General features: G+C 33.8%; 1 protein-coding gene across 2 annotated transcripts in view; it reads right to left on the bottom strand.

The window, feature by feature from the left end:
* The window catches only part of EPHA3 (EPH receptor A3), a 373,968-nt gene that overhangs the window by 274,284 nt on the left and 86,942 nt on the right, over nt 1-12,742 (bottom strand). For both annotated transcript variants that reach the window (XM_060099806.1, XM_060099807.1), the window contains exon 3: nt 4,122-4,782. In XM_060099806.1, the coding sequence (XP_059955789.1) occupies nt 4,122-4,782 (661 nt within the window). The remainder of the gene's footprint in view (nt 1-4,121; nt 4,783-12,742) is intronic.

Below are 12,742 nucleotides of genomic sequence, written 5' to 3'. Positions count from 1 at the left end.
TAAACAAATTATAAACTGCACCTTCTGGAATGCATAAGCTGGGTAAGTTAGTTAGCCCTTTCTCCCTACCCCAAAAGTTGCTAAGCACAATAGTGATGAGTCCAAAACTCTCAATGCAGAGACTTCTCATTATTAATAAACAATTTCCACTATTAATTTTGAAATACTCAAAATTAATCTCTCCTTCCCCTACCCTGCCAAGGCAGTCTGTACCCAGTAGAAGATTTATTGGTCTGTCTTGCAATAAGATTATTCATTTATTTATCTGTCTTTCATACTGGATTGTGAGCTCTTAGAAGGGAGATATGCTGACTTACTCATCTATGTTTCTCCAGTGTCTGGTACATTATTACATAGAGTTTACAGATGGTTACAGATATTGAATTAAATTTGGTAGACTTTTTGGCATATTTAAGATGTTTGTCAATCCACATATCCAAATTTTGTTAGACATCACCTGGGCTAAGCTTAGTCTTCCCATGACATTTTGGCTAGTAATTCTTCTTTCTTAAAAACCTAGAAACAGAAAGATGTGATAAATAAACTGAAACAGATGAACCTTATAGTGACAGATTCTTGGTTAACTTTGTGCTAATTCTCTATGGTCCTACTCATCCTTCAATACACAGTACTCTAACTCCAGTAGAATCTATGTACCTGTGGGGTTTCCTGGTCTCTGCCACCACTGGACTGAATCACAGGGAAGAAGTGTGGGTTGAGGTTACAACTGCAACCTTTAGAATCAGACTGCCTGGTTTCAGATTGCAACTTCAGCACTCACTACGGGACACAAGGCAAGATATTTAACCTATCAAAGCTTTTTTTTCTCATTTTAAAAATGGAGATAATAATAAGGAGGTACTTATAGGTTATTTTGAAGGATAAATGAGATAAATCATGGACATAACTTAGCAAATCAGCACAGTGTCTGGCATCCAATAAGTGCTTAATGAATATTTTTTAAAATCTCTGAATTCTTACTATACTTCTCAGAATGAAGTAGATGCTCCTTAAATATTTGTTGAAACAAAGTGAATGGGTCTTGTTTTCCTCTGCTTTAGGGAACTGTAAGCCTATGGTTGCTGATCATTGTGTTATAAAATTATCCTGAGGTGTTTAAAATCTGGCTCTATGTGTATGTCAAGGTATTGTTCCATCCTTTTGTAAAACGAAACAAAACAAAACAAAAATGAACTCATGAAATACAGGAAATCTATTTAGTTATCTTTTTCACCTGTATCTTTTCTAAGTATTACCATTCCTTTTGTGTGCCTAAATTGAAGTACTGCTGATAAAACAATGACTTGTGAGAGTCATAAGCTATTCTGACTAGTCCACAAGCTTATTAAAAACCAGCCAAATTTTTAAAATTAAAAAAGGAAAGCATAACAAACACCATCACCACCACTGACAACAACAGCAAAATTACAAGCCTCAAGCCATGATGGCCTACTTTATTACAGATACCAGGCCAGAATTAATTGGTTGAGTATTGGATTTTTAAGTCATAGTAGACTGTGCACTAACCTGACCTATTAAAAGAAATATTTGTTAAAATAAAGTTGGTTTAGACTAGGTACTACATGTAAATTAGCATGAAATAGAATACCTTGACACATCGTCTAATAATCTGAGTACACAAAGGATTTTTTTACTTATTATGAAAAGAGAGGAAGCCAAAATTCACCTGGCAACATCAGCAAATGTCAAGATATAACCATAAGAACAAGCTGCATCTTTAAGTTACATCACTGAAAAGTCAGTCCCAATCATATCCCATTTCATGTGCTATCTCTAATTCTACTATAATTATTTTTATTGGTGTACCTTCAAGATTTTTTCTTAGAATAAAAAATTCTATGCTATTTATGCATACATATCTCTTATTCTACAACCAGTATTTTTAAATGTTGAAAAAGACTGTGATAATATAGCATTACTATATCAAGGAGGTGCTATTGATGTCCTTCAATATAATAAACTACAAGACTCAAGGATGTAAAAATTTGACATAAATATTATCTCCAGGAGTAATTTTGACATAGGGTATCACTGAGTAGCATAATAGTTACTTTAAAGAAGTGGTTCAGTAAATTAAAATGAGGTTAAAAAATAGAAGCAATTATGAATCTATTGTGAACTTTCTGAATACAACTTAATGTGACTCTCTTTTTTAAAATTCTTCTACTAAAGTTTGTCCTCAAGACAGCTTGTAATATAGGCTAATTATATGTATGTTTTATTTTTTATTATTATTATTATTATTATTTTTGCGGTACACAGGCCTCTCACTGTTGTGGTCTCTCCCGTTGTGGAGCACAGGCTCCAGACGCTCAGGCTCAGTGGCCATGGCTCACGGGCCTAACCACTTGGTGGCATGTGGGATCTTCCCGGACCGGGGCACGAACCCATGTCCCCTGCATCGGCAGACGGACTCTCAACCACTGCGCCACCAGGGAAGCCCTGTTTTATTTATTTTTATTAACATTTTTATGATTCTATTTACTTACTGATACTTATTTTTCTATTTCTTGTAACTTTGAATGAAATATAAAGTATCATATAAAAATTATTTAAAACCTAAACATCCAAACAATGATAGGTTTCTTGCTCAGTGGAATATTTTATGAGATAGCTCAACATATATTGATATATATTGTTGAGACAGGGACACACTATTCCTTTCTTGGTGTGGACATCAGAGACTGCATCAGTAGAAACCAAACTGGAGGGAATGGACAATTTTTCAACTCTTCCTGATCTAGGCCTTTATTATTTTATTTAAAATAAATCACACAAGTATATCACAAACAATACCATAGTGATAAAATATAATTCAAAGTGGAATATAAAGGCTATTGAGACTTCTTGCCACTCATGTATATACATAAGCAAGTAGTAGCTAGTATGTTGTTTCAATTTTTGAATTTTCAAAGCCATACTTAGTAACAGTATTCTGATGGCTCTTGCCAAGGATCTAAATAACACAGAGAAATATTAGACTAGAGTACCATTTGCTGTCATTAAAAAGAAATTCTATAAACTACCCATAGTCAAAAGCAAAATGCTATATTCTGTTCAGATTCTTAGAAAGGTCAATTTATGTATAACGTAGATTCATTTCTTCCACATGGACTTGAGTCCTACTGAATGACCACAAGTAGAATATCAAACTCAATTCTTTTGACAGAGTTTAACAGCAAACAGAGGTATTAAAACAGACTAGATTTCAAAGACTAGTTACTTAAGTTCTCCTGTGTATTTATACATTTAAAAATTTAATAATAATTTCACCGTGTTCTTAAACACAAAACCTTGCCTAATGCTAAATAACAAATTTTGGGATTAAGTGGAACTTATCATCTGATATAATCTTCTATGGAAAAGATTATCTTTTAATTGATTTTACTTCAAGTGTAAAGAGATTTTTAATAAAAATCAACTTGATAACACAGTTCAGGTTCTCTGATTCTATATAAAGGATCAAATATGCATTCCCACCTAAGATGTGGTATATATATATATATATACACATATATATATATCCTCCTTAGCAGCCAAAAGGGCCAAATCATGAAGCAAAATTTAAAAATTTTTACATTACTCCTCTATACATTAAACACTGAAGGACCAATCCTGGATTTTTAAATAAAATAATTTTTATTAAACACTAATGCTTTGTTAGTAAACCCGTATTTTAAGCACAGGTGTCACTGAAGAAAATACTATACTTTATAACAATGAATTACCTATTGCTATGAGAGTGATGAGCACAAACATAAATAGTCAATGCAGGATCTAATTCTGTTAGACTCAGATTAGCTGAGTGCAAATTATATTTCTTCCCTCTACATAAAAGAGACAGAGACTTTTTTTCTTTCATTTCGTCTAGTGGGGTGTAGTCTAGCACAACATAATCAAACATGCTAATATTTCTACATCAAATTATGAATCATCACATCAAGTGGGATGGATAAATTTAGTCTATAAATAGACTCTGTTCAGTTTGAGGCATGTTTTGCTGCCAAGTGAGTTCAGGTTTGGTTCATTTCTTTCAATTACTCTACCATAAGTTCACAGGTAAGAAATACCACTGCAAGGAAAATAGAGAAGACTCTTACCTTGGCACATAAAACCTCTTTCTTCATAGCCAGCATTGCATGAGCACTTGCCAATGGGTACAAGCCATTCACCTTCTGTACTACAGTACATCCTGGGAGGATCTTCTTCCTTAGAATTGTTAACACAAGAACCTCTAACTTCCACCAGGGATTGGGAATCCATGGGTACTGTGTCTGGAAACATAGCCAGATTCTTCACTGTAAACGGACACTTTTTGAAGTACACTCTCACAGACACTAAGGCAACACAAGCACCAACGTCTTGAAAAGCCAAATAAAATCCCTTTTTGTTGACAGGACCTACTTCTCTAACCTCGGTGTTGAGTTTAAGAATACGGTCCCCAAGATCCATTTGTGTGAAACTTTCATCAGCTGCAATGGTGTCAATCTTTGTAAACTGATGTTCTCGGAATTTGACCCCATGATCATCATCAGACTCCATGTAGTATAGGTTGAAAGTCTCCTTGCAAGTTCCCAAAACCAATGGAATGCTATTGCAGTCCCGGAGAGTGAACTTGAGCTCCACATAGATCTTCTGAGCTGAGTTCCTGGGGACCCAGTTTGTCCTCAGCCAATTATTTTGACTATGATCCATGACATTGCACACCTGGTAAGTCCTGATGGGTGTGTAATGTTCATCAACACCGCTGATCTCTTCCCACTTGAAGAATCAAAGAAGAAAAAAAGAGAGGCAGAATTAATGAGTTAAGCATGATGAATAATAGTGCATACAAGATGAGGGTGTCAATGGAATCACAAGAAATATAAAATAAATGAGCAGAAACTGCTTCAAAAAGTTTCAAGACTTTTTAGAACAGTGAAGCAGTGCTGTCTTTGATCCTTAGATAGGTTTTGAGAAGTTTTTAAGTTAGCAACACATTGTTTGTGTTACTTATGATTCTACAACTATTATACCATCTGTTTCTATTACTCCTGTGTCTACGTTTTCTTTATACCATGCCCAGGTTAGCCTATATTGCTACCAGTAAAATACATATTTTTCCATGTCATACTAGAGTTCTAATCTTCTATGGCTCCCCATTACCTATGCAATAACTTCACACTCTTTAGTTTGGTATTTGTGTTTTTCCAAAAACTGGTCCCAACCTACATTTCATTTTTTCTAAAAGTTTGAATTGAGATTAGTGAATTATATGTTTCACTTATGCACATACTATGTTCTTGTCAATGTGAACATTTTTTACTGTTTTCAAAAGAAGTATTGGATCTTTTTTTTATGCTATAAAAAAAAAGAGAGCACTGGTCTGTGCTCTTTTCTCCTTGATGTTTCCCATAACCCTGCCATGCTTAAGAAACTTTCTGCTTTATATAATATTTATTAAATACCTTTTTTATAAATTTAATTCATGATACATACTTAGATTAGTTTAATTTTGTTTCATATGCATTTGTTAGATTTTAGACCTCTTCATATCCTCTATAATATGCAGCACACAACTTCACCTTTTGGGAGATGCATAAAAATTATTTTTTTCTTTTAATATATGTAGGAATAACTCAAGGAAATAATGAATATAAAGTTCTTAGAGAATATATTTTAATTGTGTAAATAAATAAATAAATGAAATCCTTCTGAAGCCCATTAGAAATGGGTTCCTAAATTTTCCTCCATTAATAGAGTTACTTATTTTCATAAGGAGTAAGTTTTAAATACTTTTAAACTAAATCAATGGCATTTAAAGTGTATTAACATTTTTTTTCTATTTATTAAAAACACATAGGAATGCCAATCCACAACTTCTAGTCACAAAATGAGATAAAATGTTATTTTTTGAAATTGATGGTAACCAAAAGCAAAGAAATATGGCATTTATTTGGCCTTTGAACCTCATTAGAGGAGAAAATAATTATTTACATTAGGGTGTTTGAATATCAAAAGCAATTTGTGGACCCCACCATTGTGAGAAACACAGTTTTAGAACTCCTTATTCCCCTTAGCTCTCCTACCAATCTAAGAGCAAAACAAAAGCAAATAATTAAACAGCAGTTATTTTAATAACTATGATCATTCAGGGTCTAGAATATGAGAGGCACTCATTTTCTGGAGGCAAAATTGGCTAGTCTTAATTGTCAAGCCCAAAATCCAACAAAGGAACAAATTTTGATTATTTTAGAAAACCCTAGCTCTAACATACAAGATATATCTATATCTTAATATAAGAAAATATTCATACTGTATTTTTAATAATAACCAATATATCATTTTCAAACATCCACTCTATAAATGTATTATACGGAGAGCTTTAAAGAAGAAAAGTACACATGAGATTCTCAATTCTGAGGATTTTACACTTAGGTGCCTATAATAATAAAGTCACATTCAAAACAAAATTAATGTATAACTTTAATATCAGAAAAATTAAACAGAGTGAACTGAGTTGGAGCTCTGAAAAACTGTGATGTTAAAAAGTTAGTATTATGTTGCATCTTCTCTATTCCCATTACATTGGTTCTACAATGGCATCGTAAAGCACAGAGCTAACAAAATCTTCAGAGAATAAATGTTTTCTGTGGGCATTTTATAGAACATTAAATCATGGACATCATTATTTAAAAATTAACCAACTGACTTAAAAATTTTTAGTTCAAGATTTCCTTATCAGAATAGATATGAGATTGTACTTCGACTGATGAATCAGTTGCAAGTTTCTCCTGCTATGGACAGCATTTTACTAGACATCAAACAGAAATGACACTATGTAACGATTTTCATAAGTCAATGTAAAATATGATTTTAATTATGGAGATCTCACTGTGTTTAACATTTTCCTCTCAACGCTAATTGGCAAGCTATCACAAGTCCTTGAATGCAGAGGTACAAATTGCAAGAAGATAATGCAAACAGCACCAACATGCTTTGCACATGAAAAGGTTGCAGAGAGCAACTGTCACTTCATTAATTTGTCATGAAGACCATATTGCCTGTAAGCGATGGTGGCTTGCCATCTCAGACCACTTGCAAAAAACAACAGACTAGCATTTGCTGAGGACTAGACAGTGGAAATAAAATTCCTAAATGAGCATTTTTGTAACAGCAACGCAACAACAGGAATCATTAATTAAAGTTGCTGTTGTAATACTTACATTTTATAAATTTAAAGAATACTCATATTTACCCTATCTTCCTATTCCAAGGACTAATGGATATGTTCATAAATTATTAGAGATAACATACTGTCATAGTCCTTGCGCCAAGGCCAACGTGGACAATGAAATGGGCAACAAAGAATTGGTGCCATATAGAATTGGGAGGTACAAAGCATCTATCTCTTCATTTTTCTAATCCTTAAAAAAAAAATCTGTTCAAGGGGTGTGAAGCAGTAACATTGTCTTCAGCAAAAGGGGACACAGAACTAGTAAGAACTCAAATTCTTTCTAAAGCTCAAATTCCCCAAAATCAATAATTCTGGTATTTAGCGTGGTTCCCAGATTCTTACTATAAGCTTTTATCATTAGACCACAGAGACCAGAGCTGAATTTCTTGCTTTTTTTTTTTTTTCTTTTTCCAGATCATACAACTATAAGAAAACCACATGTCCAGATCTCTTTTCCCTAGAAGGGTCATTCTGAAATCTATTCCCTGTAGCATAAGCACAGTGAGCCTCCTTATCATCAAAATACAATGTAAGATGTAAAGGAGAATCAATTTATATTTACTAGATAGAACACCTCCTCGTCACTGAGTCAAACATGTATTTTGAGGGAAAACATATTTTTAACAATTAATAGGCATTTAACCTAACAACTCTCATTTTGATAAACCTCAATTACAGTAACTAAAGATTTATATTCATTGTTGATATTAATTACTCTTAGATACATTTTTAGCTACTTGCCAATAGGGATTAAGGAGGAAAATGTGTATATTTTCTTTAAGAGAGGGAGAACCTGCATTACATTTAGTGCATTGGCTAACATAAAGAAATACTAAGAAAGTGAGAAAAATAACTTTATGATTTACCTTTTAAGGTTTAAACCAGTTTCTTAGAAATTTTCAGATGATACTAAAAAGAAAATGATAACCAATATTCTTAGGTTTGCAATATTACATTTGTAATTCAGTGGTTAATAAGAAGCACATAGCTCTGTACTTTACAAAGTGCTAATGATGACTAATCTTGTGCTCACTAATTATAAGTGATATTAAATTGGTTCATGTTATTCTTTCTCCACTCATGTTTTTACTCCTATGTTTCTTTCTCTTTGTACACATCATAGCTATTTCAAAATGCAGTGTTCATCCTAGAAATATTTGGACATTTACCATGCATCAGCATTTTAAGTGTGGCAATGCATAATCACTTACAGGAAGGATGTTACTGTCAAGTGTCAGGCACAGATATATCTACAAAAATCATTATATTTCCATTTATTCATAAATAGTTTTTCTTAGCCCACAGGTCTCAAAAGTACACACACACACACACACACACACATTTGTAATAGTATCACGTTAAAAGGTAGAGTAAAATAAAACTGTCGAGACAAATAAAAAATAGAATTTTGGGGTTTTGGGAGTTTTGTTGCAGTTGATGATGATTTGGGGTCAAATCAGAGGAATACATTTGTAACCAGAGGACTGAGGAGAGAGAAGATGGGGATATGATATTGGAAATCTAGCATCAGTAACAAGAGGCAGGCCAGAGTCTAAAGATAAAAAGGCGTAGAAGGTACATGCCTCAGATGGTATGTCTAGTAATCTTAATAATAATGACTACTATCCATTCTCCCACCCACCTTTAACTCCTAAGTATTTAGCATAAATGTGATAATGGTATTAGAAGTGTCTAGTGGAAAATAGAGAGGACAATGCTCTAGTCTGGGTAAAGTATACTGAAAAGAGCTGGAAAACTAGGAAAGTAGTGAAAAGACCAGAGCTTATTATTGAGGAAAGCCAACACAGGATTTCGGAGAGTGAGAGAAAGAGTTAGGACCAAGAAAGTGTATGATCTCTGTTCAGATATTAGGTACATTCTGGTACATTCTGTAGTTAGAACAAGACACAGGCTATTCAAGGAAGGGTCTTCTGAAAGCTTGAGCATGTGGGGGTTCTTGGGACCCCATCAGCCCCTACCTTGGATTCTCTGTCTTTACCCAGCACCTCATACTCACAAAGCTTCCATGTTCAGTCTTAGTACTTCTCAGTTCCTAAAACCCCTAGACAGAGACAATAACTAGGGCATCCTCAGCTTCACCATTTCTAGGGGCTTTAATTTTAGTTATTCTCCTCCCAGCTGGGATTGATTTAGTGGTACTGTATTGAGATCTCAGGGCTGTTGCCACATCTTTGCACCTGTGGACAAATATCCCATATTTCTGAGTACAGTCTGTCTAATTTCCTTACCTCAAAGGTTCTTATTTTTGGCTAAGCATTAGCCAGGGAGCTTTTTTAACATACTGCTTCATAGGTGCCTATTCAAGCTATTTCTTTTTACACTGCCTAGGTGATTAGAATGTGCCTAGGTGATTCCCTAAGGTTGGGAACCAATGTTCTATGTCCCTTGGCCAACTTTTGACCTCAACTTGACCTGAGAGCATACTCCACTATCAGCTTGCAAGACTTCTGAATCTCCCCAGAAACTATGTCTAAAGTTTACAGATAGCCCTGCCTCTGTCTCTGTAGAAGGATCTTTTGCTCAGCCCTCATCCCATCTGTTTTTTGATTCCAGATTTGCCAAGGCCCAGATGTGCCTTATGTAGAAGCTCACCTGAATAACATCATCTTCCACCTCCCACAAAGATTTGTAAGATATAATTATAATAAACAACATAAATCTAATCATAGTGGTCTTCTATTTTGCATCTGGTGGTAAATGCAAAACGTGTGCATTACAAAAAGATGTAAACAGTATGTGTGGGAGGGTTACCTCCAATCACATATTTCTCCTGGTATAAATATAAGACAACTGGTTTTAGACATGCTACAATTTTTAGAGCTTGCTGTAATTTGGTAGTCTCCTACTGTGATTTCTGTAATGATTTGTGATTTTTAAGATGCCTCTATAATAGCAGTGTTATTTGATTCCACATGCATTTATTCAATATTTCTATATGCAAAGTCCAAGTTAAAAACTGTGGATAGTAAAGATAAGTAAAATGTGACTTTTGCTATTCAGGAGTTGATGCTGGAGGGAGAGGTAAAAGTATCACTGAAGGCAGATGATGATATGCTGTCTATTTGAGGTGTTGCAAGGAGCTGTGGGGAAAGGAAGGATTACTGCTGGAAGGAGGTTCCGGGAAAGCATTAAAGAAGGAATGGAAAGGTAGGATGACTAGAACTTCTACAGGTAGAAATATGGGGACACACTGAAAGAGATAGTGTGAGCAAACAGGAAGACATGTGAGGACAGAACCTGTTTAAGGAACTGGGTTCTACTTAGGCTGGAATGTAGGGCATTGAGCAGCAGGGATGTGGGCAGTTACTTAGAAAAGAAAGGTCTGGGCCAATTTGGGAATATCAGCTGATATGTGTTTATTTCATTTGTTACCATGAGAAACTACTGAAAAGAGGCACATGGTTTACTCCGGACTGGGAGTTGGTTCTCCAAAGAGGAGGCAAAAGAGGGGCTTTAGAAAGACCACTGCAGAGATCCAGAAGATAAGCCTGAAGAAGATGACCTCTGTTGAGTGAATGAACAGTGAATATTTCCCAAGAGATTATAAAGGAATATATTTTTTCTTATGAATTTATATAGGATACGGCTACATGTGCAGAGAGTAACACAGCTCTTATAAGTTTTTGACTACTAAAACATATTTCAGAAAGATTCCTGTTTGTGCTGAAAGATTTCAGGTAACAACAGAAAAAAAAAATTCAAGGGTACATGTATGTAAATAAATGTTTCTTTAATTTTTCCTTTATGAAATAGTGTTCTCATTAGATCCTATATATCTGATTTGAAGAACATTTAATTAATATTTATTGAGTAACTACTATGTGCCAAGCTCGATATTGATAATGTAGTAATGAAAGAGATAGGAATGGTACCTGTCCTTAAGGAACATACTGTCTTTATGTTATAACCATTATTATATCCATTTTTATTTTATGAAGACATTTTCATTTATTTCTTTGTTCATTATCCTTTCTCCCCTGTATGGTCTTTGGTTTGGCTTATCTTTCCCTCCCAAACATTTAGCCCTGTGCTTAAACCCGAATAACTTATAGAGACTTACTAAAATATCATGTGATGTGCCAAATGTTAAACTTATATAACTAACAAAGCACAGAAGTATGCTTTGGGGTACAGAAGGCATTGAGTTTTAAAAATCAATACTCTGGATAGTTATGTGTCACAGAGTGGCCTTAACAAAGTAAATATAAGACACGTATCATGTTTATAAGTATTTTGTAATAATTAAAAAAAGAAGAAGGAAATGAATTTCTACAAAATATGTTTTAACAAATTTATGATAAAGATTTTTGGAATATATGGTGAAAATTTTTTGAAAGATGAAGAAAAAGGATCTTAAAGTTTGAGAGATGGTGGGTGGCAATGAAAAACTTTCCAAAATTATGTGAAATGCTTAAAGATCTACCAAAAAGTGAATTTCTAGCCAGAGGAATAACTTGCAAAAGATACACTAAAATATAAAACACACCATGGGGAGACCATATCTAAATTCACCATTGTAGAAAGTTTTCAATTAAACCTGCTATTTAAATTTACCTTTCCTGAAGGGAAAAATGCCAGTGTAAAGGAAAGATAGGAAAAGTATACTTTGCACTATAGAAGTTTGATTTTAATGGTGAAATATTTCTATTTATAATGTAAAAGAAACATAATTGTAAAAATGTTATTTTTAGAACTATAACCATGAAGTACATATACCATTATCTGAAAATTACCTCCATAAAGAGCAGGCCAAAATAGTTAAAAAAAATCCTTAATTAACCATTTATCTATTCTATAAAAGTTGGGGGAAATCATTTATAATTTATCAGAATTTTTCCACTCTTTCTGTTCATATACAGCTAAATAACTTCACTTTTCAGAGAATAAATTTCCCTTAAATATTAGGGAGTAAAACAATGAGACTATCATGTTTCCAATTCTTGTAAAAATATTTAATATGAAATTGCCCAATAAAAAGGTAATTTTAGAATTCAGTATAACTGCTTGAAAATATAGGGGAAAATTCCATGCACATTGGCTTAACTTGTCTAGACTGAACACTGCTAAAATGGACATTTACAGAATTATTACAAATGGCCAACTACTTAGAAATTAATGCATAGCAGTGACAGCAGTACATTTCATACCAGTTGTGAGATTCATGTAATTTCCTGCTATGATAATGGGTCACAGACACAGTAATTCATAGCAATTTATTATATACCTGTGGAGCATTCACAGTGATGGAAATGAAATTAACTCATGTCACTGTGGAACATATGCTAAGTTTTACAGATCTTCAGATAACTCAGTTTATTTTTTAACATGATAAGTGTAATTCCTGAAAACATTTTTCTGAGATGTAAGCTGCTTTATAGCAACAATTTTAAAGCTGCAGCGACTCTTTGGCTGTTCTTCCCAGAAGGGTGGCAACCCTGTTTCATTGGAACATTTTTAATCATTTATCCATTGAGTATCTTAGGG

The sequence above is a fragment of the Mesoplodon densirostris genome, chromosome 5 (genome assembly GCF_025265405.1).
Source record: "Mesoplodon densirostris isolate mMesDen1 chromosome 5, mMesDen1 primary haplotype, whole genome shotgun sequence".
NCBI classification, from domain to species: domain Eukaryota; kingdom Metazoa; phylum Chordata; class Mammalia; order Artiodactyla; family Ziphiidae; genus Mesoplodon; species Mesoplodon densirostris.
The sequence above is the reverse complement of the archived record's forward strand: the minus strand, read 5'-3'. Positions and strand labels throughout refer to the sequence as shown.